The sequence below is a fragment of the Lichenostomus cassidix genome, chromosome Z, assembly GCF_008360975.1.
Source record: "Lichenostomus cassidix isolate B80296 chromosome Z, HeHo_3.0, whole genome shotgun sequence".
Taxonomy (NCBI): Eukaryota; Metazoa; Chordata; class Aves; order Passeriformes; family Meliphagidae; genus Lichenostomus; species Lichenostomus cassidix.
Genome location: NC_139511.1, coordinates 28,540,847 through 28,568,362, shown reverse-complemented (window position 1 = coordinate 28,568,362; position 27,516 = coordinate 28,540,847). Strand labels below are relative to the sequence as shown.

Below are 27,516 nucleotides of genomic sequence, written 5' to 3'. Positions count from 1 at the left end.
TTCCGGCTTCCTTCTGTGCTTTTTTTACAATATGATCAAGCTTTTGACAGTGACTACCACTGATCTTTGTAAGTGGGCTAAGATTGTATGGTGTACCTTGGTGAAGGAATGGGTGGTAGCTCCCCACATGATTTGGAGAGCTTTTCTAGGAAGGGATGGATAACAGTCTTCTTCTGTCTTTGATCTCTTATCTCAACATCCTTGTCTTGAGTCATTTGTCATAAAAACACCTTGAAAAGCCTGCTCAGGAAATGAGTTAAGTGATGAATGATGCTGCACTGTCTTCTGTATCAGTTCTGCGCTTAGAACTGTACATGTGTGATATGAGTTTATCAACTTCATTGTCTCTTCTGTACTGAGAGCAACAAAGAAATAACTTCTTTTTTTTTTTCTTCTTTAATTACAGGGTTATTCAATTAAATCCACAGATGTGCCAGTGATAGCTTCTGGTAGGTACACTTAAACTTTTAAACCAAAGTATACTGAATGTAAATGCTTAATGCATCACAACTTAATACTGGTTGTCATGCTAAAAAGTCCTGTCCGAGGCCATCTAACATATAAGTAGAAACAAATTTTCCTAATACACTAATACCACCATTCTAACTATGTTATACCACCGTTCCATGTTTTCTGCTATAAATTACGTGTGCTGGATTACATAAATGGTTGCTAATTTAATAATGGTTCTAAAAGCATTGCTGTAGCTGGTTTATTTGTGAAATTTGAGAGGGTTTTTTGACTAAACATGTTATCTTAAACAAATATTTCCGCCTGTTAAAGAGCACTACTAATCAAAAGTATGATCTGGCATTTTAACCACACTGTGTCAAAGTAATTTATTTTGTTTTGCATTTCTGTTAAAAGATACGTAGTTGTTTGGAAGCTTAATCTGTTTTAAACAGAGTAAAAGCAGAACTGCTGACAATGCAATCTTCAGTGATCTGAGCTTGTGAAGGGGTTGGTGAACTACAATTTTTGCCCTGAAAAAGACTTTTAAGGGAAATTGTAGAAGCTTAAACAGCTAGATGACTAGACTAAGTTCTGTAGTGTGCTGTAAAGGATGAGAGGGGGAAGATTGTGCTGTAAAACTTAAAACCACACTTCTACCAGCTTTTCCTTATAATATCTGTATGATCTTAGAGGCTTTAAAAGAGGATCATGAACTTTTAATTCTTAGTGGTGACTTATAAAAATAAATAGACAAAAAAGACTGAACAAAAATTCACCCCGTCTGTTGTATTGGTGCAAGGTATCTTAATATCACATGCATTTTTTGGGCTCTTGGGTTATCACTGAAGTCTTTGACTCTCAACTCCTTTAACAGGGAATGCTTTTCCAAAAACAGAGTCTTCAACAAAGGAAAAAGTAATTACTTCTGTATTGGTGTCTGAGTCCATGTCACAACTGGCTGAGAGAAGCCAGCTTGAGACTTTGGAGAGTTTAGAGAAAGCACCACTTGAGAATCCAGTACCCAAAAAGGAAGAGGATGTTATGTCTAGATTAACCTCTAACAGAAAAGCAGAGATAAGTGGACAAGGAAAGCAGGAGAATGTGCATGAATCTGCACAGTTGGAACATTCTGGAAGCTCGGCATCATCTTCAAAAACTCCATTACTCAGGTATGCAATAATTGCAATCATGTTTTGTCAGCTTGTTCTGTAAAAAAAAAATCTTGTTTCTATGTTGACATTTTTATCAATACCATTATTTGGGACTCGCATGGCTAAGAGTTACTGTATCTATACTCTCGTGCAAATTAGAAAGGATCATACTGACTGCTCTGAAATTCAAATTATTTTACTCACTAAATAAGTAGATCAGGGGACACTAGTGACACATTGTGTGTCTATTTAGACATTGATAGATGTCTCTTGTCAGGCAGATATCCAGGCTGTGATAGGAACTTAGGATAATTGTTGTTTTCATCAGGTAAGTCTTATGTTGTGAGATATATACCCATCCACTTGTTTTGGTGTTTGTCTTGCCAGAAAGATTTGTTACTGCTACAGTACTGAGCACACTGGATATTTAGGACTAACTTAAGTCAGTTCCCCAAAGGAGTTTCATTCTTGGCAGCTCTTAACTCTGTTGACTTGTTTTTTCAAATGCAGCTTTCTGTACTGTTGGTTTAAATATTTGACTCCCTGCACTCTGTTGCTCTTGTGCTCAATTATTTTGATTGCAATGCTCTGCTGGCCTCTTCTAATCTGTCATTTACTTTTTCAGTATGTTTGTGTGAGTACCAATACTGGCTATTTGTTCTTGGGACATACACAGCAATTGCATGGTGATTCATTAACATCAGAACCCTTGCCTTAAAGTTTACATTCTAATTTGTAAACTTTTCAACAACATGAAACGTTAATGCTTTGTCTACCTCCTTCAGTGCCATGACTTTTGTGATTCAGTGCCATAAGTTCACTGGTACTGGGTTTGATGCTGTAAGTAGGCTGAAACACTGTAGCAGATAGTCTGCTGTAGCCCATCCCTGGGAATCAGGTTTCTTTTTCCATTGATTACATGAAGGACACTCAGAATTTTCAGTTTGTTCCTCAGGAATGTGTCTCCATCCCTCTTGGAATGACTCTGAAAGTATGGTAGGTTGTTACGGGCTGTGGATTAGCAGCAAATGGTAGGTTCCTGTTCTCAGGGTTGAAAATTGTTAAGAGTCTCTGTGACTGTTGAAAAAAAATCTGTACTAGAATATTCAGTAATACAAAAGCCCTTCTCAGAATGACTTTTTTTCCTTAGGATTTTCATATATCCGTATTGTTTCCTGTGTAATGAATTTGACTCCTGCAATACCATTTACATCTTCCTTTTATGGAGCAGTCCTGTGGCATCCTGACTGTGTTTGTTTTGAACAGGGGTGGACGAAAACCATTGGGATTTTTATCTTTAATTTGCAAAAAAAGTAATTCTGAGTCTGCAGAAGATACCAAAGGGAATAGAGGGAAGACCCAAAAGCCTCGAATTGTGACTCCAAAACGAAGTGTAAAGAAACCCACTCCATCCACTAAGGATGATAGTCAATCTTGTTCCTTACCCTCTACGTCATCATCTGTGGAACATGAGCATGTAGCTGCTGATGCTGCAGTTACGGTATGTGTTTACTTTTGAACCCTGCATTTCTGAGGGGTGAAGAACAGAGAATTAGTTCTTTCAGGAATGGGTAGATGGGCACATAGCATTCATGTTTTGAAACTGGTATCTGCTCTCGTCAACAAATTCTGACTTCTGCATGTGTAGGAAACTTGTAAGGGAACTAAGTTGTTTTTTGTCTTCATGGGGTTTCTACTTGCTTCTTATTTTCAGTAAACTCTTTTTTCTTTGGTCAAAATTTCAAACACAAATAGGAATCTCAAGTGCATGTGTATGTAAATATATTTACACATACACACCGATGAAGACTGTTAAGAGCAGCCTTTCCTTGTTTTATCAGGTTCCAAGTAACAACTCACCTGAGAAGCCACCTCTCTGTGCTGAAGATCAAGAGAAGGAAGGAGAGCCAACCAAAATCTCTGAGTACTTTTTCAGTGACATCTTTATGGAAGTAGATGATTCAGAATAGGAAATGGTTTTTATAAAGACCTAGGATCACAGAATACACTGCAACAAGAAAAGAGTATTTTAAAGATTACAATTTGTTCTGATACTCGTTACGCCATATTTACTATCAGCCAGTAATAACAATACTGTTGTTAATTAATGCCATAAGGATAAAATGGATTTCTTCTGAAGCAACCTGGGCACTTTCAAAATGCTGACATAGTCTGAACCACTACAGTGACATCTTTGGACCAGAATAGTGACTGCTGGTTTATGGTTTCACTTGCTTAAACCCTGATAATGACTGCATAACTATTCTTCAGGAAAGTACAATGAAATAGTGTTTAATGTTGTAACAAGTATCCTTTTCTATTTTAATGTTAAAGCTTTTTGGTGCTGGCTATTCAAGTTCTTACTTCTTTTTTTGAAGTATGTTATGTTAGAAAAAGGAATGAACCTTTTGAGTACAATGTAATCTCTGAAAATCAGAATGCAAGTACCGGAAGTAGTGTAGGAAATACATACATACATATGTTACCCACTGCACGCATTTTTATTAGAGTATCCAAATTACGTGCTTTTGTAGTTTAAATTAACTACATAATTTAAGAGATCCTAACCTGGAAAGCCTAATAGGATTGTTTCATTAAAAATGTGTTAAAAACTAAAAAACACAGTTTACTAAAAGGTGGTAACACAAGGTTAATATTTGCAACCTTGTTTGTCACTGGGAGGAAGAGTTTGGTGTTTCCTAGTATAAATGCTAATTTTCTTCTAAATTGGAAACAAAGTTATAGATACAATTTCTTTTCCTTGGTTTTACATGTAGGTGTTTGTATGTTTGCTGTCTTCCTCTGTTTCCCTTGTGCAAAGTAGCACAGAGAGATTGGATTTAAACCATGACTATACAATGTCATTTTGAGGATTTGCTGCTTTGAAGCAGTAAAAATTAAAAGGGTTTTAATTTTTAATTAAAAGGGTTTTAATATTAATTTAAAATTAAATTAAAAGGGTTTTCTCATGTTGCATATCTGCTTGTACTTTAACTTGCTATACACTTCTGGGACATACACAGAATCTAATCTAATTTTAATCTAAGTTTTTACTTACCTCATTAAGAAATTTGTCTTGATGAAAAATTAGGTGTATGCACTCTCAAAGTCAGGTGGTCACTGAAAGATTCAGTATTTAGTCTGAAACTCCTACTTGCATGACAGTGAGTGTGTAGATTTGACTAGTCTTAAATTTTTTCCCATTACTTAATAATAGCAGGTACTTTTGCGAAACATTTTATTATGAAGGTGAAACTGATGTTTAAAAGGTATTGTTAATGCTCCCAAGAAACCTATCATCAGCTTTGGACCGGGTAATCATTTACTGGTAGGTAAATAATATAAATATGTAGTTAATTTTGAAATACTTGATGAAGTTTGAGAATGTTTTTCTTTTCATACGTTATCGGCAAGGCTTCTGAAGGAGCATTTAAAATTTTGTCAGTGAAGAGAAATGCAGAAAAAAGCTACTGTTACTGCAAATTGATATGTTAGCAGGCCTCTGAATGAAATGTTGCTAGCAGCAGTATTCCTTGACGCCACGGAAAACTAGTGATCCTAATGTAGAGTAACTTACTTGAAAGCATCTGATCAACCCACCTCACCCCCAAAAAACCCTCCAAAAACACCAACAACAGTTTCTGTTCAGGTGGTATCTTGTATTGCCTAATCCGTTTAACTTGAAATGTTTACCTAAATATTGTCTTACTGTAAACATTATGAAAGAGATTAATGTATACATGTAACTGTATGTATTGTATATCTTGTAGATATTAAGTATGCAGGTGTTTACTTTCTGATACATGTGGCATGTTCATATCACTTGCACTCATAGAGCCTAAAAATAGATTTGTGGGGAGTGGCTATGAAATAATTGCTGTACCTTCTGAGTGCATTCTGAGGGGATAATCATTCTACATTTAGTTGCATACATGTTAGCTTGCATTCATGTTACAAGGGGAAAAAAAATGAATTACTACATTATTAAGATTTATGGTGCCTTATCTGCATTGTTAATTGGGACTATGCTTTCTTTTTCCTTGCAGCAAATTACATGCACTTTGTTAGAGGATTTTTTTTAAAAGAACAAATTTAATTTGAGTAGAAATAGGACAATTTTGTGTTCTGCTTTGTGTATGAAAGTTTTATAATGATGAAGGATGTAAGAAAATATCGTTGAAATCTCAATGCCTACGAGTAGTGTTTTTACAAATACGTGGCATAAGACTGCTTTGCTTAGAGTTGTCTGACACCCTGTATCATCGCATATAAGCTTTCTGCTTCAAAAGAAGTTGTTTTATTCCGTATGTAAATTATGTTAATAAATTATTTTCTATTACTGGTGTTTCCATTTCTTGGAGTATCAGTTGCAGTTTTTAAATACTTGTGGGTACACTCAGCTAACGAAAGTGTGAACTACAGCAAAGGCTGATGTTTGTGCTGCACCACGGGTGCCCACAGACCTGCTGGTACCACGGTAGCAGGCTGAGCGTGGTTTAACAGGGGCATTGTCGTTCCCTTGTTTCGTTTTAGAATAGAAATTCACTTGGTATCAGACTCCCTGCTGTTACCTCTCCCCAAAGACAAGGGCCTTGACTTCAAACAAAGTAAAACTGGAATGCTGAAGGGTAGCAAAGCTTTCAAGCAAGGAAGTAACTCGACCAAAGAGGTTTGGGTTTTAGAAAGATCCGTCCCTATTACTGCATGACAAGTTTCTAAGAAGGGCAAGGGCTTTCCTAGGCCGCACGAGCACGTAATCCCGTGTAAACTGGGGCGTCCCAAGACACTTTTTCCAAAGGGCGTTCTGCAGCCTTAGCTTGTCCGGAGCTCGGGCAAGGACTCGTGGGCCCGGCCCGGCCCCGCTGTGCCCATTGGCTGCGCCGGGGGGAGTGGCGGCGGCGGCGGCCTGGGACAGCCGGCTCGCCTCGCTCGGCCCGGCCCGGCCATGCTGCTGGGCGCTCCGCGGCTCCCGGGCCGCTGCCTGGGGCTGCTGCGGCCGCTGCTGGCCCGCGAGTACCGCAGCGAGGCGGTGGCGGCCGTGGGTTCGCGCCCCGACGCGGGCTCGGCGCTGTACCAGGTAGGGCAGGGCGGCAGGGCAGGGCAGGGCCCGGCGGGCGGGGCGCGGCGGCGCCATTGAGGGGCTGGCGCTCCGCGACACGCGGCACTCGGGCCGGCCCGCCCTGCTCGGTGCGAGCCCAGAGCTGCCCGTGGGTGCGGGCCGGGCTGCGCATGGCGTGTGAACAGGGCCTGCCTTGGTACAGCCGCCTGCCTCGGCACGGCTGCTTTTGCCCGTTTTCAAATCGGGGTGCCTGCTCGTGCTGCCTTACAGGCTGATCGGTGGAGGCGGCGTTTGTAGGCGGTGGAAGATGGAACCTCATGATTTCAAACTTGGATGGTCCCTTGTGTTTGCAAATGGAGTCCCGAGTTGAAAATAGGTGGAATAGCTGTACAGAGTCATGGGCCTGCCTCCAAAAAACATAATCTTTCGAGGAGGAGAGATAAGTGTCATTCCAGTTGTCCTTACGAAGAGAGAGCAGTACTTGCATCTGGTATACATGGATTTATTTTTAATGGGACATTATTAACGTCATCATATTCAAAAATCGTGTTTACAGTTTTTCTAAGAAAAACATGGCTTGAGGCGTGGATCAAGACTGATACGAGAGCATGCATTCGTTTTTGTATTTGTTACACGTAAAATATCAAACAGCAAGCGAAGCAACAACATGCATTCTTATTGAGATAGGGCCTTTGGTTCTGTGCTTTGTTTTGCAGAAACTAAATTTGGGACAGAAGCTAGGTGACTGAAGCTTCCGTGAAGTTTCAATATTTGTCTGTGTATATATGTATATACACGTACAAAACTTGGGTATGTGAAGTGTGTGTATATTTGTGTACCCATTCATATTTTTTGTATCAAAAGAAAGGTAGTATTTTAATAAAGGTGTTCATCTAAGCTGTCCCTAGATTTGCAGTTGTGTCTGGGTACCTTTCAACCTCAAAAGAAAAGCAAAGCTTGATAAAATAGCTAATAGTGTTAGTATTTGGTAGAAATAATTTATGGAACACTGTGAGTACAAGTACAGCTTTACAAACACGAAGAGCTGAGGTCCCTGCTGTGAGGCACTTAACCATCTGAAATAAAAGTAATACAAGGAATAACAGAGCAAACACAAGAAGACATTATGGTTCGTGATGAAGGTCTTGCCTTCTTTAGCCAATGTTTACCTTTCTGGCTGTGAATTCAGCTAGACAGGCTGGCCTTCATAATGCAGACTGGCTCTTGAACCAGGTAGGCAAAAAAGTAATTTAAAAGTGAATGAGTCTAAATTCTGGAAAACAAAGGAAAGTCTGCTTAAAGGGCTAATGCAGGGATTAGCTCTTACATCCACTTTGGTGGTGTAAGCAGTAATTCCTTAGCTTGTGCAGTAACTGTAGGATTAGTCTGTAGCTTTTGCCTCTTGATTTTGCTTTAAGATTTGTAGAAACCGTCATATTAACAGCAGAATTTTACATATCTTTCGGGTGCAAGGGCCAGTTTCCAGAAAGAGCTTGGTTCCAGTTAACTGGCCTTTCTGTCTTTAATTAATGACAATAAAGAAGAGCCCACAAATATACGTATAGAACTAGCGTGTCTGGTTCTGAGTCCTTTCTGTGCATATTCAGAATTATTTCAAAACATTCTTACTCCTCTTTGGTAAAGCATAACAGTGTTATATTCTGGGTTAAGGCATGAAAGATCATGATAGAACTTAAGTGAGTTTAAGCAACTCAGTTATTTGTGTGCAGCAATTTTTAAAGTTTATCTAAAAAGTCCTTTCACAGTTTTTCATGTAGAGTAGCTAAAGTAGCTACAGTAAATCAAAATATAATGAAAATCCTATTATTGTGATTACTGTTCCTCTGTTAATATTCTTTGCCTTTTTAGCTGCTGTTTTTTCCTATGTTAAAGGTGAGTTTTCAAACTCAGTACTGTATGCAAAAGATGACCATATTTAGAGAAAACAGGCTGATTGAACAAGGAGGAACAGGGAAAATATTTGATGTGTAATGGTGCAAAATGATCCAGCCAGACACTGATACAGAATAATGTTGGGTGTTGTGACAACTGCAGACTTTTTAAAGTATGGAATTACAGGACTCATTTTTACTTTTCAAGAGAATATTTTTAATATGTTTGTAGCAAATACAAAGGCAGAAAAATATATTCATTTGGAAGTTGCTATGCACCTAAAACAGTTCAAATGTGAGCTGCCCCGTGCATGTTTTTATGTTCTTTCTGCCTTGCATCTTTGCCTTTTAATGCCTAAGACAGAGCTGAACAAACTTTACTGCAACATTTGCAGCTTCTACTTAGGGGAAGCCTTAAGTCTGACTATTCAAGTATATATGGACATAAAGAGTTACCAAGTGTCTTTTTCTGTCAGAGTAGACTCAAACATGATCTAAATGAGAATTAGACAAGGGAATAAGATCTTTTTGTGCAGCATGTTCTTTTATTGAAGTTGCACTTTTCAAAAAGGTAGTAAAGTTCCTAATGTGTCTGCAAAAAAACCCCAACAAATTAGGCTTGACTAATACCTTTAAATTCCTAAGAATTGAAAAAAACCCCAACCTGCTGTAATGTGCACACAGACTTCTGGGTAATTCTCATAGAATTTGTGAGTTCATTACTGATTCACTCATGTTCTGAATATGAGTCTTTGTTTTTCTAGAGGCATAATGGCAAGAAGATCAGCTTTAAAAAAAACCAAACCAAGACAAAATAAAAACAACCTTTAAAAAATCTTTTTGTTCAACCTAAACAAAAATAACCAAAAAAATGTTTACCAGCATCTGTTTGACTTAGATAATTTGTCCATTGGTACAAGAGTCAGAAGAGTACTTAATTTGAATCTGCGTTTTTTTTAAAATTAGATTTAAAAGGCAAACAAATCTATGTCAAAAATAAACAAAATCTGAAAGACAGCACTTCAACTCTGTAGTGACTAGTTCTATTTTAGTTTATTAAATTCAGAAGTAGCCTTTATCTATCCTAACTCAATAAGAATTTTTGTGTAGCATTTTTATTAAATGCTTTGAGATGCTTGAGAAAAGCCAGTACATAGGTAGAAATGTTACTACTTTAAAGACAATACAGAGACAGTATTTAGTAAGGTATAATTAGATTTGGAAGAGAAATTAGTCTTATACTTCTTGTGTTTGTTTATTTAAAATCAATGTAGTCACTCTTGGTTGAATTTAAAATTCTGTTTTTTCCCCACTTAGGAAAACTATGAACGAATGAAAGCACTAGTAACTGAACTACAAGAACAAGCAGAAAAAATCAGATTAGGTAAGTATGATAGTCTAGATTTTAGAATAGAAACCTGGCACTTGGCCTTGTTGAACCTCAGAGACTTGGCCTTGGCCCATCGATCCAGCCTGTCCAGATCCCTCTGGAGAGTCTTCCTGCCTTCCAGATTAACACTCCCACACAGCTTGGTGTTGTCTGTGAACTTGCTCAGGTGCACTGAATCCTCATGTCCAGATTTTTGTTAAACTTACTAAAAAGGAGTGGCCCCGAAACCAAGCCCTGGGGAACCCCACTAGTGATCAGCCATGAGTTGGATGTAATTCAGTCACCTCCACTCTCTGGGCCCAGCTATCCAGATAGGGAGTTCTACGCAGCTGAGTGCACCCATCCAAGACATGAACAGCCAGTTTCCCCAGAGGAATGCTGTGGGATACAATGTCATGGGCTGTGTTGACACCTAGGCAGACAGCATCCACAGCTTTTCCCTCATCCACTGAGTGGGTCATCCTGCTATAGAAGATCAGGTTGGTCAAGCAGGATCTGCCTTTCCTAAACCTGCTGGCTGGGCCTGATCCCCTGGTTGTCCTGTATGTTCTGCATAATGGCACTCCAGATGATCTGTTCTGTGTCCTTCCCTGGCACCAGTGTCACACTGACAGGCCTCTAGTTCCCTGGATTGTCTTTGCAGTTCTTCTTGTGTGGTCATGTTGGTCAGCCTCCAGTCACCTGATTTCCATGGTCATCAGGGACTGCTAGTAAATGATGGAAAGTGCCTCTGTGAGCTCTTTCACCAGTTCCCTCACTACCCTTGTAGCCCCCATAAACCTGTGTGTGTCTAAGTGGCATAGCAGGTCACTAACCAGTTCCCCTTGGATTGTGGGGGCTTCAATTTGCTCCCTGTCCTTACCTTCCAACTCAGTGAGCTGGGTATCCAGTTAAAGACTGAATCAAAGAAGGTATTGAGTACCTCTGCCTTTTTCACATCTTCTGTCACTATGTTTCCCATGCATCCAGTAAAGGATGGGGTTTCTCCTTTGTCCTCCTTTTGGTGGTGGATCTTTTCCAAGTTCCTAGCTGTTATTGTACTGGCAAAGAGAAAGCAGGTCTGTAATAGTTTAAAAGACTGAAATCTGTGTTTCTTCTTTTTGACTGGTAAGACTGCCTGAATGAATTGCAGTTGACTCTAATTAATGGAGACAATAAAAGGAAAGCATTTTAATAAATGCTTAATTATGGTGCCAGAGGCTGAGCATGTAACATTAATTCTCCTGTTTTTGTGACTATCATTATACTGTTTTTATCATTTTATACACTGTTTCTTATATTATGCAATTTCTTTTACGACTTTGGAGTGAAGCACAGTTAAGATTTTGTGCTCAGTGCTTTTTCTTGCTTGCTGTGAAACAGAGGTCTAGAGTTTCCTAAGGAGATGCTAAAACCCATGGTCTGCATCTGTCTTTTTTGGGTATGGAAACTGTTCAGCAATTAATGAACTAATGATGTGTGGCTCATGATCTAATGATCATGGCCTTCACTGCTGCTCATTGGCCTGTTCCTGTCTGTTACACAATGACAGGACAAGACCATAGTGCTTATCTTTCCTTCATCTGGCCAAGCTCTACCATGATGTTAATACACAGTTTTTGAGTGACATTGATTGAAATTGCTTTACCTATCTTTTAAGTATATGAGAAGAATTAGGTACCTATGTTAAATACTTTTTAAGAATATGTGCACCATCTTTAGATTTCTCTGTAAAAGTTGTCTGTCAGAGGATGAGTTCTTGTTTGAGGTCTTTGTAATGAATATTTATTTGTTACCTGTTACTTCAGTGTGTTGGGTTTTTGTGAACCCATATCCCACTCTACCAAGTAATCCCCAGCCCTGCAACTGGAAGATGGTCCTTGCCCCTTTACAACAGATGGGTTTTCTGATAGGAAGTATGAGAAACAAATGAGTTTTGTTTAATCTTCACTACTGGAGCGCATCAGCAGTCACAGTGGCATAAACATTGTTGTAAAGGAGAAATTAAGAAGAGGTTTCAAATTAAATGCCTCCGAGTTTGTTTCATTATCAAGGATGCTGCTTCTCAGTCTACAGAATGGAGGTTAGTGCAGAGTAGAGTGTTGTGATGTTGGAAGAGGGATGTTCAATAGAATGGCTGCAGGACCTGGGAAGCAAGTATTTATGACTGGAATGTGAAGAGGAGGAGTGCACAGAGATGACAGAAGTCACAGGATGGAAATTATTTTTGCAGCATACCTCAGTGTAAAGGAGAAACTCAAGGTGGAGGTCAGAGAAACTGTAGTTATGATGCAGGATGTTGAGAATGTGGATGAGAGTAGTATCTCTCTGGGTGGATATGAGAGCTTGTTCCTTGAGGAAGTTGAACACAAAGAATTTACAAGATTTAGACCTAGGCTGGATATACAGACCTAATGAACAGGCTTGAACTGGAAATAAATTGTGGGCTTTCTGGCATGCCTAACAGGTAGGAAATGATGTGTGTAGTGATCAAGGAAGGAGGTGGGAGAAAGTGCTTGAAAGGTAGGCTTAGAAGCTCTGTTTCAGTGATGCCAAACTGACAGAGAAATCCTGGAGTCTCAGGAGAAATGTTAGCAAAACAGCACCATCTTTATTTTGGACAGGGAGACAATTTTAGAGTGATGAGGTGGATCAGTGATATGTCTACACAGAGAGACAGTGTTTGTATAAGCTGTGCTTATAAAGAGGCTGAGGCATGTCAACAGATCTTATGTATTGAATGACACAAAGCTCTAGAGAGCAAAATATGTGATTTAGGATGACCTGTAGTAAAGGGTTGAAATGAAACAAATATAAACCTGATATTAAATGCTGTGTGTCTGAATTCTGCTTACAGTTTTGGCGTGATCTAAGGAAATTAGATCCGGTGATGGGTCATTCAAGATTGGATTCAGCATAGCTATTCTGAATCAGTTCCAGGGATTAGTGTTTTCTGTAGTTCTACTGCTGTGCTATCTATATATTTGTATTTTCTGCCCATCAGTTTGTTGCCAAGTAGTGGGGAAAAATTTCAGACTACTATGTTTATTAAAATCTTTACCTCAAGACTAAATGTAAAAAATGAGGGGGGAAATAAAATAGGTTCTAAAAAACAAGCATTTTTATCAATGCCTTAAATCTGTTTGAAGTGGAAGCTATTATTTATTAAATTTATTATTAAGGTCCATACTTCAAAAACTGGGAACTCATCAGCACTTCCATTCTAAGTTTTAATATAACTGGTGATTTATCTTATCTGGATCCATAGAAAATGTGACAATTTTCTGTTGTGTCACAGGAGGTGGAGAAAAAGCTCGTAAGCTTCACACATCAAGAGGAAAGCTTTTACCCAGAGAGAGAATTGACAAGCTTATTGATCCTGGGTAAGTACTTCCTTTTTGAATAAAAAACATTTCAGGCTGTCATGTGCAGGTAAATATTGCAGCAGGCTTCTTTTCTCTTTAGTTTCCATAAACATTGGCAAATAACATAATTTAAATTTTACAGAAGCGTTTTTTGAACTACTGATCTCTTTTAAAAAAATAATTTTTAAAAATTGAACTTTTTAACTGAGGTTCAATGGCAGATATAACCAGTAATTTTTTACAATTTTGTTTCATTTGTCATTATTCAGATCTCCGTTCTTGGAGTTCTCCCAGTTTGCTGGTTACCAGTTGTATGGTAATGAGGAGGTACCTGCAGGAGGCATTATCACAGGCATTGGACGAGTATCTGGGTGAGAGATTCTAATCATCTACATTACTACTGATACAAAAAGGAAGAGGGTATAATTTTATTCGGTTTCCAGTATTAGGCTGTTAGTGTTTTTAGTGTTTCATTTCTGACACTCAAAAAATCAAGAAAGTCGATATCTCAATTTGTTTAGTCATGGAGAAGAGGAAGTGAGTTTTTTGGTTTTGTTTTTTGTTTGTTGGGGGATTTTTTAGTTGGTGTATCCTACTAACTAAACACAACATACATGGAGTTTCTGGTGCCCCATGAAGGAAAGAGATTAGTGCATCTGGAAAGCAATTTTCAAAAAATAGCCTAAAAATTAGTTTTGCTTACTTAAAGTACCTCCAAGACTATTATTGAAATTAATTACTGTGCTATACAGTAATTATATTCTCCCTAAAATAATGGAACAGGACATTATAGTGCTGAGACTGCTGTTACAATGTGTGGTTGAGGGAATGTGGGTGAGAAGAGTTCTCTTAGAGCATCAGAGCTTCAATAGTCCTTGGCAGGTTGCAGTTCTTAACCAACATGCATACTTATTCATTGGAAATACTTCTCTCTCTCATAAACTTGTTTTATTTTTAGGGTGGAATGCTTGATTGTTGCTAATGATGCAACTGTCAAAGGTGGTACCTATTATCCCATCACGGTTAAGAAACATTTACGTGCTCAAGAAATTGCAATGCAAAATCATCTCCCATGCCTTTATTTGGGTAAGTTCCATTGCAGAAATAGCAAAGGCCCTGTGTTAAGGGGAGTCTCATCTCTGTTGACAGATCTGACTAACCAGGAATGTATTTTAAGCACATCTATTCAAATATATTTTCATCAGTACTGTATTATCTCTGGTGGTACATCTTAACTGGAGGGTATGTACAGGTTCTGAGCACTATCTTCTGCATTGCTACAGGGCTGGATTAATAAAATGAGGATACAGCTGTTAACACTGTATCACTTCTTTCTGTCATGGATGAGAAATCTTTCCTGTTTCATACAGTCAATTCAAATTGCAGTTAAAATAAACCCGTGTGTTCCAGTAGAGGATGTATCTGTATGAGAAAACATAGCAAGGAAATAAAAATGGTAGTATTGCCAAAATTATCAGTAATAGTTCGGATCAATAGATTTTTAGAATTAGGGATTAATTTTTCTGAAGCAGAAATTTAGTTGTATTTGATTTACATTTTGAGTTTAGTCTATTAGATCAGTATTTGGCCAAACCTTCACGTAAGTTTTACTTACATGTACTTTTATTATAAAAGATTCAGTACAGAGTGACAGATATAAACCAGTAGTGTTTTCTTAGCCTGGTTTTATACAAATACAAGAGATTTCTGCCAATGTGTTCCCTTCAGCCTGAATTCCCTGTCTAATGACTTTTGACTGTATTAGCCAATTTCAGTCAGATTTGAGAGAGGGCAGTAAGGGAGTGTGTATTCCTGTGGATGTTGTGTATGTCAGCATCAGAAGAGAGAGACCTGTTTCTACTCTGTTTGAAAAAATAGGGTGGGTTATTCCTTATCTGTTCAGCTTAGCTTAGCAGCTAAAATACCAGCTGAGGGGCATTAATTGCTTTGCCAGTCTGTATGCGTGTACTAGTTAAACAGTTAACATAAATACAAGTCCTGACCAGGACAAGTGTTTGAAGTTTCTTGCTGTGCTGAGTGCCAAACATGTGAATAATACGAATAGAAGGATGAGGAGAAGTGTGAACTTGAAACTGGTGATGGGGTGGATACAGGGACAGTGTGGGTGTAGATTTTGTGAGATTGCTGGAGTTAGAGTCCTGGAGGAAAAGAGAGGGTTAAATTTTTTCTTAGTTGTTAAAAATACAGAAGCAACTTAGCTTTGCTGTCTGAAAAACAGCTGTTCAGATTATTTTTATCTGAATTATCAGAAAATTTTATCTGTTCAGAGAGCTCTTATTATTTTAGTGAGTTATCAGTGAGCAATTATGGGTGGTTTTACTGTTTTAAGATCTTACAGAATGGGGAGCTGTGGGATGCAGCTATGCCTTTGAAAGACAAGTTTAGGGGTTTTATTCCATCTTTGAGATATAAAAGTCCTTGAATGTGCACTATTTGTCATTCAGACCTGGTGAGTTACTTTACCTTTGCAGTTTCAGTACCTGGGCTTGTTCCAGTTCATTTGAGCTGTGTGATAAGAGGGCGTGCCTTGTAGTCAGTCAGCGCTGGCCGACCATGTAATTTGCATGTTGTTTGAGCTGCCTTTTCCATCAGTGAAAACAACTGCCTAGGTGCTAATTCTCATGTGGACACTTCGTGCCATTTGTGACTGAGTCAGTCACTGGTGGGGGCATTTTCTTTTGGCTGCAGTCATGTAAGATGAGAATGTGCATACAGACTGGTGGTTGTATGTAAAAATTAATGACTAGCAGCCAGAATTCTCAGAAGTGCTTTACCTCCCTGTGCATTTCTTTGTAATCTCCTATCCTTCTTTGGGTACTTCTCATGACAGGTTGTGTTTTCATTAATTGGGAACAGAGAGGTAGCTACCGTTGGAGACTTGTAAACTGGAGGGAGTATCATGAGGCAAGGACACATAATTAATGAATATTCCTAAAGCTAGTGTAATTTCCTTGTTGTGAAGTATAAGCAAGGTATGAAAGGACACAGGCAACACCTTTTGAACTTGGTGGTGGTTAGCTCTGTCTGTTTCTGGAGCTTGTGACAGAATTGCAATAGAATAGTTGATGTAAAATTGTACATTAAAAGTGTTCTTAGTTTAAATATTTTGCAGCAAGATGAGTTTAGGGAGCTCATGTAGGGAGATATGGTTGCATCTTTAAGCATGTCTGAGTTTATTTTCCATCAAAATGGTTGGGATGGATCTTGTTATGAAGAGGGGTGTTTACTATTTTTCCTCTTTATTTTTCCAGAAAGCATGTCCTAATATACCTAGATTCATGGAAATATATACAGTGCTAGTGACAGTAATTGCTGTATATTTTAAATAAAATGCAGATACTTCACCAGCTAGTATATAACAATGTTCAAAACTTGTTAATATAATTTTGTTCATTCTAGTTGATTCAGGAGGAGCAAATTTACCTCGGCAAGCAGAAGTATTTCCAGATCGAGATCATTTTGGCCGTATTTTCTATAATCAAGCAGTCATGTCCTCACAAGGAATTCCACAGGTAATTTGCTTTTATCTAAGAATTAAATGTACTGAATCATTTTTATGCTTGCTGCCTGTACCTCTTTTCAGGGCTTGTGCCCATGTTTGGTTTCTGACAGCATTGTGTTGTGCTAACCTGATGGCCCAGTCTGGGGCTTGGAAGCACTGTAAACACAGTAACTGTCTGCAAGAATTCATTATAGTTTTGAAGAAACTGTCATCTTTCTTAGTCTTAGTGTTAATGACTTGACCTACCTGCTCCTGTATGGGAGTAGGAGAGAAATGGACTTGGGAGCATGGTGTGCAGGGCCATTTGAGAAGGCACTAGAAAATCTCCTGGAATGGTTGATTATTCTGCATCAACACTGCAAAAGTGAGAACCCCCTTGATGATGGCTAGTAAGTGAGACACTTTCCACTAACAGGGTTATGTATATATTTATAAATCCATTTTATACCTGATGTGCTTTATGATAAAACTGCCCTAATAATGAGGTTGTTTTCTAATGCATTAATGGTGCATAGGCTTACTGGTAGTCACAGTTCCTGGATTTAGAAGTGGTTTTGTGTCATGGTTCAGTCAGGAGTCCACAGGGATCAATTTTCTGATTCAGGTGGTGTGCTGTGGGGAAGGTGCACTTCTGGATGTATTGCTCATGAAGAGTGTAAAATGTTTGGGATTGCTGATGGGCAGCCGTGGCTGCTGTGAAAGTGGAAAGTGGAGGGCAGAGTGTTAGGTCCCAATGGAGTTGAGAAAAGCAGGTAACAGGATAAAGACTCAAAGGGAATTGTTATCAGGGACCTGTGAGGAGCTACCAAGGAAGGTGAAGAAATCCATGGTCTTTGAAGATAACCTCCTGCAAATAAAGGAACAATGCAGGAAAGCAAACAACCAGGTAGTTCCTACAGAGTTGCTGTCTACTCAGTCAGCTCCCACCTCTCTGTGTGGTTTTGTAGCCCCCTCTTATATCTGTCTCATGCTCCCTTTTACAGACCAAAAAATTCAAGCTTACTTAGCTGTTCTTCTTGCACAGTGTTCCACACCTTTGATGGTGCTAGTTCATCTTTTTTTCCAGACCTTGCTCTATCTTTTTTAACATGAAGGAGACAGACTGCAGCAACAGTCCTTAAAACAAGTCCAAAAGGGCAAATAGTGAGAAACGTCTTAGAACTACCAGTTCTGAGCACCAGTTCTCAGAACTAGTCTTTTTTCCTTTGAACCCAAGGGAGAGCAGACAGCTTCCCTCATTTAGCACTGGGGCACCACAAAGTATATTTGATCCTGCAGATGTCTTTCTGTTTACCAGGGCTTACCTAAAACAGAGGCTAGACAAAGTTAAGAGAAAAAAAAGCAGTTATATTTATTGAATGGCCTTCAGGTACGTTTAGGGCAGTCACAGCCCGCACAGGGGCTCCACCCAAAATGGACAACATGTCATGGGTTTTTCATACAATTTAAGTTTTGTCCATTTGCATGTGGGAGGTTAAGCCTCCAGTTACAGCTTCAGGTAATGAAGTCAATTACTCCAGGTTTCCTCCCCCCCAGTTAACTGTTCTTACATAGGGCCTGTTCATACTCAGGGCCTGAGACAATAAGATGTCTGTGAGTTTCGGGCTTAGAGAGGAATTGTTTTGTCTACAAACAAGAGAACAGTATCTTAGCCCCCTATATGGAGTCTAGAGTTACACACTAAAGAATTACAGGATTACAGATACACGAAAAATACAGAAGCTAAAATCTTAAGGCATCGTTCCTCTGGAAATTGTGATGACATGGTTATTTTGAAGAAAAATAAAGTCCCCACCACACTTTGAAGGCCTGAAAATGCTGGTCATTATCCTGGCTAAGGGGTGGGTACAGTTTAATTTGTGGGTGCCTTCAATGTGCTCTGAGGTTCTCCCAAGTTATATGTCATAGCATTTTTTTCACCTCATGTTGTCTGAGGCTGGGCTATCACACTCCCAGAGCCCATGGCAGTGCTATGACACAAATCCTACCATAACCCCACTATCCAGTGCTTTTTTTCACAAGGAATAAAACCCTTGAGCGACCCCCACCATCCTCACGGTATTCTCCTGCCCCAAGGTTTGGGGGGGACACGATTCCAGCCACTCACATGTCAGACTCCACTGGGGCATTGGACAGGGTTTTCTTTATGTGGGAAGGAGGTAATAGAAGCCAATATGTCCTTCTAGGGTGAAGCAGATTCATGAGTCAAGGATACAGTATTTCACCTGACTCCTTACATGACAGATACTGGCTTTGCAGGAGTTTTGAGGAAAGTGCCTTTTTTACCTTGATACCTTTTTGGCACATTTGGGAAGCAAGTCGGAGTTCAAATATTCAGTCATCTTTTCCTCTTCCAAAGAATTCTGAAACCCATTTTTCTGGAAAAATCCAAGGCTGAATATTCCAACAACACAATAAATCTCTTTAGGAAGCATGCCATAATTTACCTTCTGCAGTTCTTTCCAACAGTAGAAGTGGACCAACTGTAGTGATTAGGTAGGTCTCCAGAGGAAAGCAGTATTTAGTTAGAACAAAAATAGATACGGAAAAAGTTTACAATCTGGTCATTGTGCACTCATTGATGCAGTCTAGACTCACTGATAGGTCTAGATTGTACTTTACATTTGGATGTGTAAATAAAATTGATCCTAGTGTTTTTGTGGAATGACAAGTGTCAAAGGAGATGGCCAGAGTGATGTTTTGTTTAAATATCTTTTTAGGAGAAGTTTTGGAAAACCTTATTTTTGCTAGACTTGAATCATGATCTTCTTATGGGAATAATGATTTTTAGATGTTATGTCAAGGATAAATGTGTATACCCAGCTTGCAAATTACTCATGTTGGGCAGGACCTTTATAGAAATGCCTGACCCTAAAGTCATGCTGGTGTTTCCAGTGTATCTTGCAATGTATTTAACATAATTGTAAAGTCGCGTAAAAAAGTTGAATTTTTGTCAATACCATACGGTGTTGTATTAGCAGTAATTGTATTCATATGCAATAAAAACTAAATATAAGAAAGATTTGTTTTTTAATAAAACACATTTCTGTTTGTTATAGCACTGATGAAAGTTAAATTTTCTAAGTGTGACACTGATGAGCATTATCTTTCTTTAAATATTTATGGAAGACTGGGAAAAATGTTTTATTGAAGCACTTCCTTTATTTAAAGGATGTAATAAGGGTACATTTTGTTTGGGAGATGTATCTATCCTTCATTTTATTTCAAAGAGGCACCATTAACATTTGTAAATCTATTACTGGTCCTGTGCTAACAGAGTGCGGTAGCTAGAACCATCTTCCCTTTCTGAAAGCATGTTTCATTAGGAAATTATGGTCTCTCTGATCTCCACTCTGGTTAATTCTTCTGACATGGGAGTCTGGGTATTGTTGGTTTGCTGCCTGATGTTGTATGCTGTGGCTTTCTGGAGATCGGTTCATCAGTTCATTAGCTCTTCTCAATCTGGCCCTTGAAGTGCTTGCTTTTTTTGCTCTTTTTTTTATTTTTTAGTTGCTGATGATGCTTTTAACTGCCCCCTCCACTTTTACCTGTGACTAATATATTACACTCCCACTACATCTTAAATTACATTGTTGTCTATATGTGTGTGAATCAGAAAGCTGTGATCAGCTCCTCATTAGCTGCTTCCTGAGCTCTCTCACACTCCTATGCTGCATGGATACAATGGGGGATGGATCACTGGATATGAAGTAGTGTATGTGCTCTCAGGACTCTTGATTTTTCTTGAACTCATCAATAATGTCCTTTGCAATAATTTGGAGAATTAAGTCAGGAGGTAGGACATTATTTGGGAATTTGACAGTTTTTGGGGTTTTTTTCCACTATATACATATTCCAGTTTTTATGTTGGAAAAAAATTAATACCTGAGTTAAAGTTTAAATGCAGGCACATTTTTCAGCATAAGCATGGTGAAATTAAGAGTAGGAAAAAACCACAAATCCTGAAGGAAAAAAATCAAATAAACTTATCTACCCAAGTTTCTCCCATTTTGGAGGCTTATGTTATTTTTTAGTTTACCAGGAGTTATTTATTAAATGCACAACAGAAATACTGCAGATTAATAATGGATTCTGACTATAGTTTAAGGTGCTGAAAACTGTTTGCTGAAAAGACTGTTTGATTTGATGATAGCAGATGGACGTTTTTCATCTGCTCCTGCTTTAAATACACGTAATGTGATTTGCAAGTTTTATTTTTCTGTGTGGTGTTTTCTTCTAAACTATCATGTAACAGAGAACACTACTTGATGTCACCTTAGAAATATCTTGAAACAAACTTAAAATAGCATTGTTTTCACGGGTTTTTTAGAGGTTTTGTGTGTATTGTGAAAGAAACTGTTGCCTTTTTCATGTGAGTATTCATTTTCTTCTGCTCTACAAGTGTCTTGAAAGGGTTTCTGAAGGTGCTCCCCTGAAGGAGAAATTGAGAAACTTCACTTCCATGATCATGTGCTGTTACAGTATTCACCATATTTGGGATCAAGTCAATAAAAATACCGCCAAGATATTTTACTGGTAGAATATGTTCACTGGGTAGATGTTCATTTCAAAAGCAGGCAAAAGGATGAATCAGAGATTTTTCATGTTTAAGCCCGTAACAAGATACTCAACATACTTTGAAGGGGCAAAATTAATTACTTGATCCATTGAAGACCTGAGGTAGCATACTAGGAGATGGGAGAAATTTCCTTCAAAGGATGTTAATACTGATGAAATTATGCCAACAAGCAGTAACTGAAGCCCTGATTTAAGCAGAAATACCAAGAGAAATCTCTAGGTTTTAACCTTTTACTGTTCTTCAGTAAAACTGAATTCCATGGTAGAATGTGTGTCTCTTCAAACATACCACTTATGTAGTTCTTGGTGCTTCGTATATGAATTTTCCAGCAGGATAGCCTGAAGATCATAGTTCAGAAGACTGTTGAAAAGGGGAGATTCCTTTTTTTCTTAAAGAAATGCTAAAACATAAAAATTTGCTCTATTAGGCAAAAATAATCTTGGACAATGTGCTGTCTAGTGACCTGTATTATAATACATACTATCTCATACCTGTGCTATTTTTCAGGGTTGGACAGTTCATTAACTTGTGCTTTTTGTTTTCCCAATAGATAGCAGTAGTAATGGGATCCTGTACAGCAGGAGGAGCATACGTACCTGCAATGGCTGATGAAAGTATTATTGTTGGCAAACAGGGAACAATATTCCTGGGAGGGCCACCACTGGTAAGGATACGGAAGTTTCTAGTGATATGTCCCCTCTCCCCCCAAATCATGCTGCAATACCTGGACACCTTAAATTGAGACAGTCCTTCATGAGATATTTCCAGATATTCTGTACATTAGTTAGTGTTTTTAAGTGTATGTGAATGTTTATATCCTAAATTAAATCTCTTCTGTTCATTAGAGGTGTATATAAATAAACAGGATAAAGTCTTTTTATAGTACTGCTTTTAGATTGCTGTGAACATTTTAAATGATAAAAATAGTTTCTATATTTAGTTATGTAGTCTCTAGGTGTGATGTGAAATCTGAAAAATTAACAACCATATGTCTTGTATCTCAAAGTGAAGAGCAAAGAACTTCTGAAGGAGGACTGATCTGCTGTGTTTTATGTCAGTTTACTGACAAAGAAGACACATTTATGGTGGAGTTTGTCACAGTCCTTCCTTCCTTCCTTCCTTCCTTCCTTCCTTCCTTCCTTCCTTCCTTCCTTCCTTCCTTCCTTCCTTCCTTCCTTCCTTCCTTCCTTCCTTCCTTCCTTCCTTCCTTCCTTCCTTCTTCCTTCCTTCCTTCTTCCTTCCTTCCTTCCTTCCTTCCTTCCTTCCTTCCTTCCTTCCTTCCTTCTTCCTCCCTTCCTTCCTCCCCCTTCTTCCCCTCCCTCCCTCCTCCCTCCCTCCCTCCCTCCCCTTCCTCCCTTCCTCCCTTCCTCCCCCCCCCTTCCTTCTGTTTCTACCTTCTCTCCTGTTTCTACGGAAACTGACATGAAAAATCCTGTGAATTAAAACCTGCTTTATTGTAGAGCTCATAGTGGAACTTGTAACTGCAAAATACTGTGAGAACTTTATAATTACAATAGCTTGGAATGCTTGTGTAGTTTATTATTTTAAAAATAACTGTATGTTCTAGTCTAGTCTCAGTTCTATATCAGTACAATTAATAATACAATAATGTCAGTCTTTTGCTGACAAAAGTTATTCTACTTAACACAAGCTTTAAGAGAAGAAATTAATTTTCAGTAATAAATGTAAGTGCTAGAACTGACAGAGCATCATTCATCACAGCTATTCAAGTGTTGGTGAAACATGATTGGATAGACTTGCTTTTTTGAAATAGTCAGATCTTTTTCAGATTTACTGTACAAACTGGTCTGAGGCAGGATGTTGGCTCTGTTTTGGTTACAGTCTTTTGGGAACTTTTAGGTGTGCTTCCTGTGACAAAGCCAAATTTAAATCAAATGTCTCTGTCAAGTCCTTGCAACTTCAGCGTGCCTAAATGGAGAAATTGCTTTGTAACAGCATTGTTAATGAAGATACTGCCACATTGATTCTGTTAGTAACAGAGGAGGCGAAATCTCTCAGAAGACACTTCATTCAATACTTAAGGTACTGGGAAAATGTGGCATATCCCATTAAACTACAGGAAAACAACTACTGACAGATCTATTTGTTGACTAGTTCCTAGGGCTTGATTGTGTTACTCTCATTAAAAGTCTGAAGGACTCATCCTTTAAAGTAATTTAGTGTTAACTTGCATGGCTTTGCTCTCATTTCCACAGAATATTTTTGTATGGTATTTTTTTCCTTTACTTTAGAGTGAATTCTTTTCCCCGATGCGTCATCTTGTTGATAAAAGTGGATTTGGCATTTTATAACTTTTTTTGACGTTGAGGCTTTGAAATTCTTGTGCAGTAAAAAAAAAAGTTTTACAGAAATTCTTTATAGACAGAGATTCTGTTCTATGACTGGTAAATGCTATTTACTGTTCCAGAACATCTTAAATAACTTCAGAATTTAACTGGCATATGAGAAGGAGGGGCATGGGAGACCCACCTGAAAGTACAAGCATACTTTGTTGTCTGTCTTAATAAAACAAAGTATTTAGTTTTAAGTAATCTGTTACTTTGGTGGAGGCTTTCCAAGTTGATAGCAAGAACAAAGTAATCTGGAAAAGCAAATAAAGTAATGAATAGCAGCTCTGTAATGTAATGCTAATTTATTTACTGCTCATTAGAATTTGGCTGTTAGAATTTAATTGACAGTAATTGTTTCAAATGTCTTACCTAGGTTTCTGTTGCTTTTTGTCTTGTATTAGTCTTTTTCAATTTGTTTATAGATAAACAAAGACACGCGCTCCTCAAAATTAAGTAATTCTCTATAAATTATCACTGTAATTTAGATATTTTTTGTTTCTTGTTGAAATGTGGCATAAACATGAATGAAGATACTAGTTGAGAACAGTATTAGTTGAGGAACATTTTGTGACTCATACATCTCTTCTTTGAGATAAGAAAATTAATATGATGGAAGAAATGAACTTTGTACATCAGTCCGTTGGTAGGTTGGTTACTGTAACTAAGAATAGCTACCGTGGTTGCAGGAACACCTGAGCTGTCCAAGTACAAACCATTTCAAAAGGTTTTTAGTAAGACATCTGATAACCAGTACTACCCAGAAAGCTGGCTTGGAAGATGAAAAAAGAGAAGTAGACCCTTGTTCTTTGGGAATGGTAATCATTTAACATCACAAAGCAATTTAGATCATGTGTGTGTGTCACTGAGATGTAGCATATGAGACTTTTGCCAGGATAGGCAGCTGGAAAAGGGTGACCTAAGTCAGGCCTCAAGGGGAAGACTTGACTAGGCAAGTCAGTGGCTGCAAGGATGTTGTGTAGTTAGAAAGTTTTAAAATCTTTCCCCATTTTCAGAGAAAGATTTCACAACTATCTTCCAATTTAATTTGTTTCTTAGCAATCTGCAGATGCAGTGATCCTTATCTTAGTGCGTATAGATCAAATTTTATTATCACTACCTGTCAGCCTTCCTGTTCTGTAGAACTTTTCATATTCTCTCTGAAAATATTCTACTTGCCTTCTTCTGAGCATCAAAACTACTTCAAACTCCCATAGAAACTGTCATTCCATGCTGTAGCACATATTGTAGCCATTATTGCGTAAGATCTGTTCCCAAAAACGTCTTTCCTATATGAAGAAAATTGGACTGGATGTTATTGCTTCCCTGCCTAAAACAGGACATCCTGAGGAAGTGAAAAAAAAAATCCCTGATGTTACTTATAATTAGTCTTGAGATGAATTGCAGCTACAGTCCACTGTCTAAAATTGAAGTTCTCTTGTTCTCTCTTTTTAGAAAGGTGAGGAGTAATAACTTCATAAGTAGACAGATCTCGATAGAATAGGACAAGTGTCACAGTAGTAGTAATTCAGAGCCATTCTTCTGCACTATCCCAAGTGGAGTATCTGTATCCTTATCTTTGGCACTACTGCTTGGTAGTTCAGGATGTTATGTAGGCCTATAGGGCTCCTGTTTCAGAAACTTCTGATTCTTCTGTCCCGAGTTCGAATTTGCTCCTTTTTTTTTTCTCAGAGGTGAAAAAAGGTCTGGTGAAAAGAGAGAATAAGTTTTTCAGATTCATGTGTATTTATGTACTGGGGACTTTTCTACATATCATCTGTTGTGAGAAATGGATGTCATATCTACAGTTTGTGTTTATTTCTTTTAATAATTTCTAACTGAAGTAGCTTGAGCAGGTAGTTATTTGAAAATGCACACATATCTTGTCTTACTTGCAGTCTGTTAGAATTTCATGAACGGTAAGATAACTTCAACCACTAACTCTAAGTAACTTCAACTCTTACTTAAAACTACTGTTCGTAAAATGCTCTGTTCCACTGCTGTACCTGGAAAGGTTGTGCAGCAAATACTCCTTCCCACCTACTCAGCCTTCATAAAAACATTTGGGCTGCAGGGTCAGCAGCTCTGGGCTCTCCAGAATATGAAAGACATGGACATGCTTGAGTGGGCCAGTGAAATTCCATTAAGATTATGAAGGGAATGAGAAATGGAAAATGAGGAGAGTCTGAGAGATGGAACTTTTCAATCTGATGAAAATATGTCTCAGGGCAAATATATCCATGGGTATATGGATAGATAAATACCTTGCAGGGCAGAGTAAAGGTAGTAGAGCCCGGTTTCTCATTGGTGCCCAGTGTTACGTCAAGAGGCTATCAGGCACAAACTGAAATACAGGAAGTTCTGCTTAGTCGTAAGAAAACACTTCTTTACTGCAGGCATGGTCATGCCAAACCAAGTTGTCCAGAGAGTTTGTGGAATATCCATCCTTGAGATACTCAAAACTCATTGTCATCACATGGTCATTAGCAACCTTCTCTGGTTGACCCTGCTTTGAGCAGAGGAGTTACACTTTGCAGTCTCACATGGTGGCAGACAGAGTCCACAGCTCCAATCCTGTGATTTGGAGAAGGAAAATTGCTCCTCTGTGGCAAAATAAAAAAGCCTTTTTTGTAAAATATTTTAAAATTAGTCTCTGGATTTCCACGCTAATGGAAATCACTGCACTATTCAGCTTTGTGCCAGGTTCTGCAGTAGTTAACAGTATGTTGTAACTGGTTGCATAGAGTTCTATGTTATTATTTCATAGAATCATAGAATAAAAGCATTTAATAAACTGATTATAATACATTCTTAAGATCATTGAGTCTGGCTATAAACCTCACACTGCCAAATACACCACTAAACCATGCCCCTTAAGTTCTACATCTATATGCATTTAAACACCTCCAGGGATGGTGACTCAACCACTGCCCTGGACAGCCTGTTCCGATGCTGCATAACCCCTTCATCAAAGAAATCTTCCTAACTTCTCTTAAAAGTACGTGCTTCTGTTTGTTGTTTAATGAAGACAAGTTAATGTCTGTGACAGAAACTTTCCATTTATTAGTATGCCACACCTTCATATTGCATGGGTAATTCAGATTTCAGTGCAAAAATCCTACTGTTGAAGAAATATCTATACTTAAATTTACAAACGTGACAGTTTGGAAGTGTGTGTGTGTGAGAGTATTTTATATTTATGTATTTTTATATAATTAGTGTGCTTCATTTTTAGATACAAAAGTTGGAAACTGAAAGTAAATTATACTGCTTTGTTCTAAGAAGACGACCATTCACTCTTGAATTTCCCTTTCAGATCTAAGATTACACAGATCTAGGCTTTAGATTGTGCAATCCAGGTACTTTTATGGAGACATGGTGCTTGATCCAAATAGTTACATGCCACTGATAGGCTCTTTTAAAGACAGTGATTATTACTAAATTATTATGTGTTTACTGGAAGGTTTAGAAAATGAAAACTGCTGATGGTTGTTCTGTGGTTAATATTTAAATGAGTAAGTTAAAATTCACAGAAGAGTTTGTGTGGAGAAAGCAAAATTGAAAAATTCTAAGTTTCAACTGGGGTATTGTTTGCTTGAAACAAAGCATGGAAGTACCACATTCAAAATTTCTTGTTAAGTGCTAAGAAAATTTTTGTGAAAAAGCGTGTTTATCAACCAAAAGGATGTGTAAGTATATTCACACTAATAAGCACCACGGCAGTAAAGAGAACACTAAGGAGAATCTTTGTCAACAAAAACTACATATTAGTGCTAG

General features: G+C 38.2%; 2 protein-coding genes across 2 annotated transcripts in view; both read left to right on the top strand.

Annotated features, from left to right (window-relative positions):
• BDP1 (BDP1 general transcription factor IIIB subunit) overlaps nt 1–5,943 on the top strand; it is a 57,047-nt gene extending 51,104 nt beyond the window's left edge. Inside the window, exons 41-42 of the mRNA XM_085042614.1 lie at nt 2,871–3,105; nt 3,446–5,943. Coding sequence (XP_084898740.1) covers nt 2,871–3,105; nt 3,446–3,574 — 364 coding nt within the window. The 3' untranslated portion in view covers nt 3,575–5,943. The remainder of the gene's footprint in view (nt 1–2,870; nt 3,106–3,445) is intronic.
• Nucleotides 5,944–6,516: 573 nt separating this feature from the next.
• The window catches only part of MCCC2 (methylcrotonyl-CoA carboxylase subunit 2), a 35,401-nt gene continuing 14,401 nt past the window's right edge, over nt 6,517–27,516 (top strand). Inside the window, exons 1-7 of the mRNA XM_085042615.1 lie at nt 6,517–6,681; nt 9,873–9,939; nt 13,223–13,307; nt 13,559–13,660; nt 14,248–14,375; nt 16,710–16,822; nt 21,942–22,055. Of these exons, the coding sequence (XP_084898741.1) occupies nt 6,550–6,681; nt 9,873–9,939; nt 13,223–13,307; nt 13,559–13,660; nt 14,248–14,375; nt 16,710–16,822; nt 21,942–22,055 (741 nt within the window). The 5' untranslated portion in view covers nt 6,517–6,549. The remainder of the gene's footprint in view (nt 6,682–9,872; nt 9,940–13,222; nt 13,308–13,558; nt 13,661–14,247; nt 14,376–16,709; nt 16,823–21,941; nt 22,056–27,516) is intronic.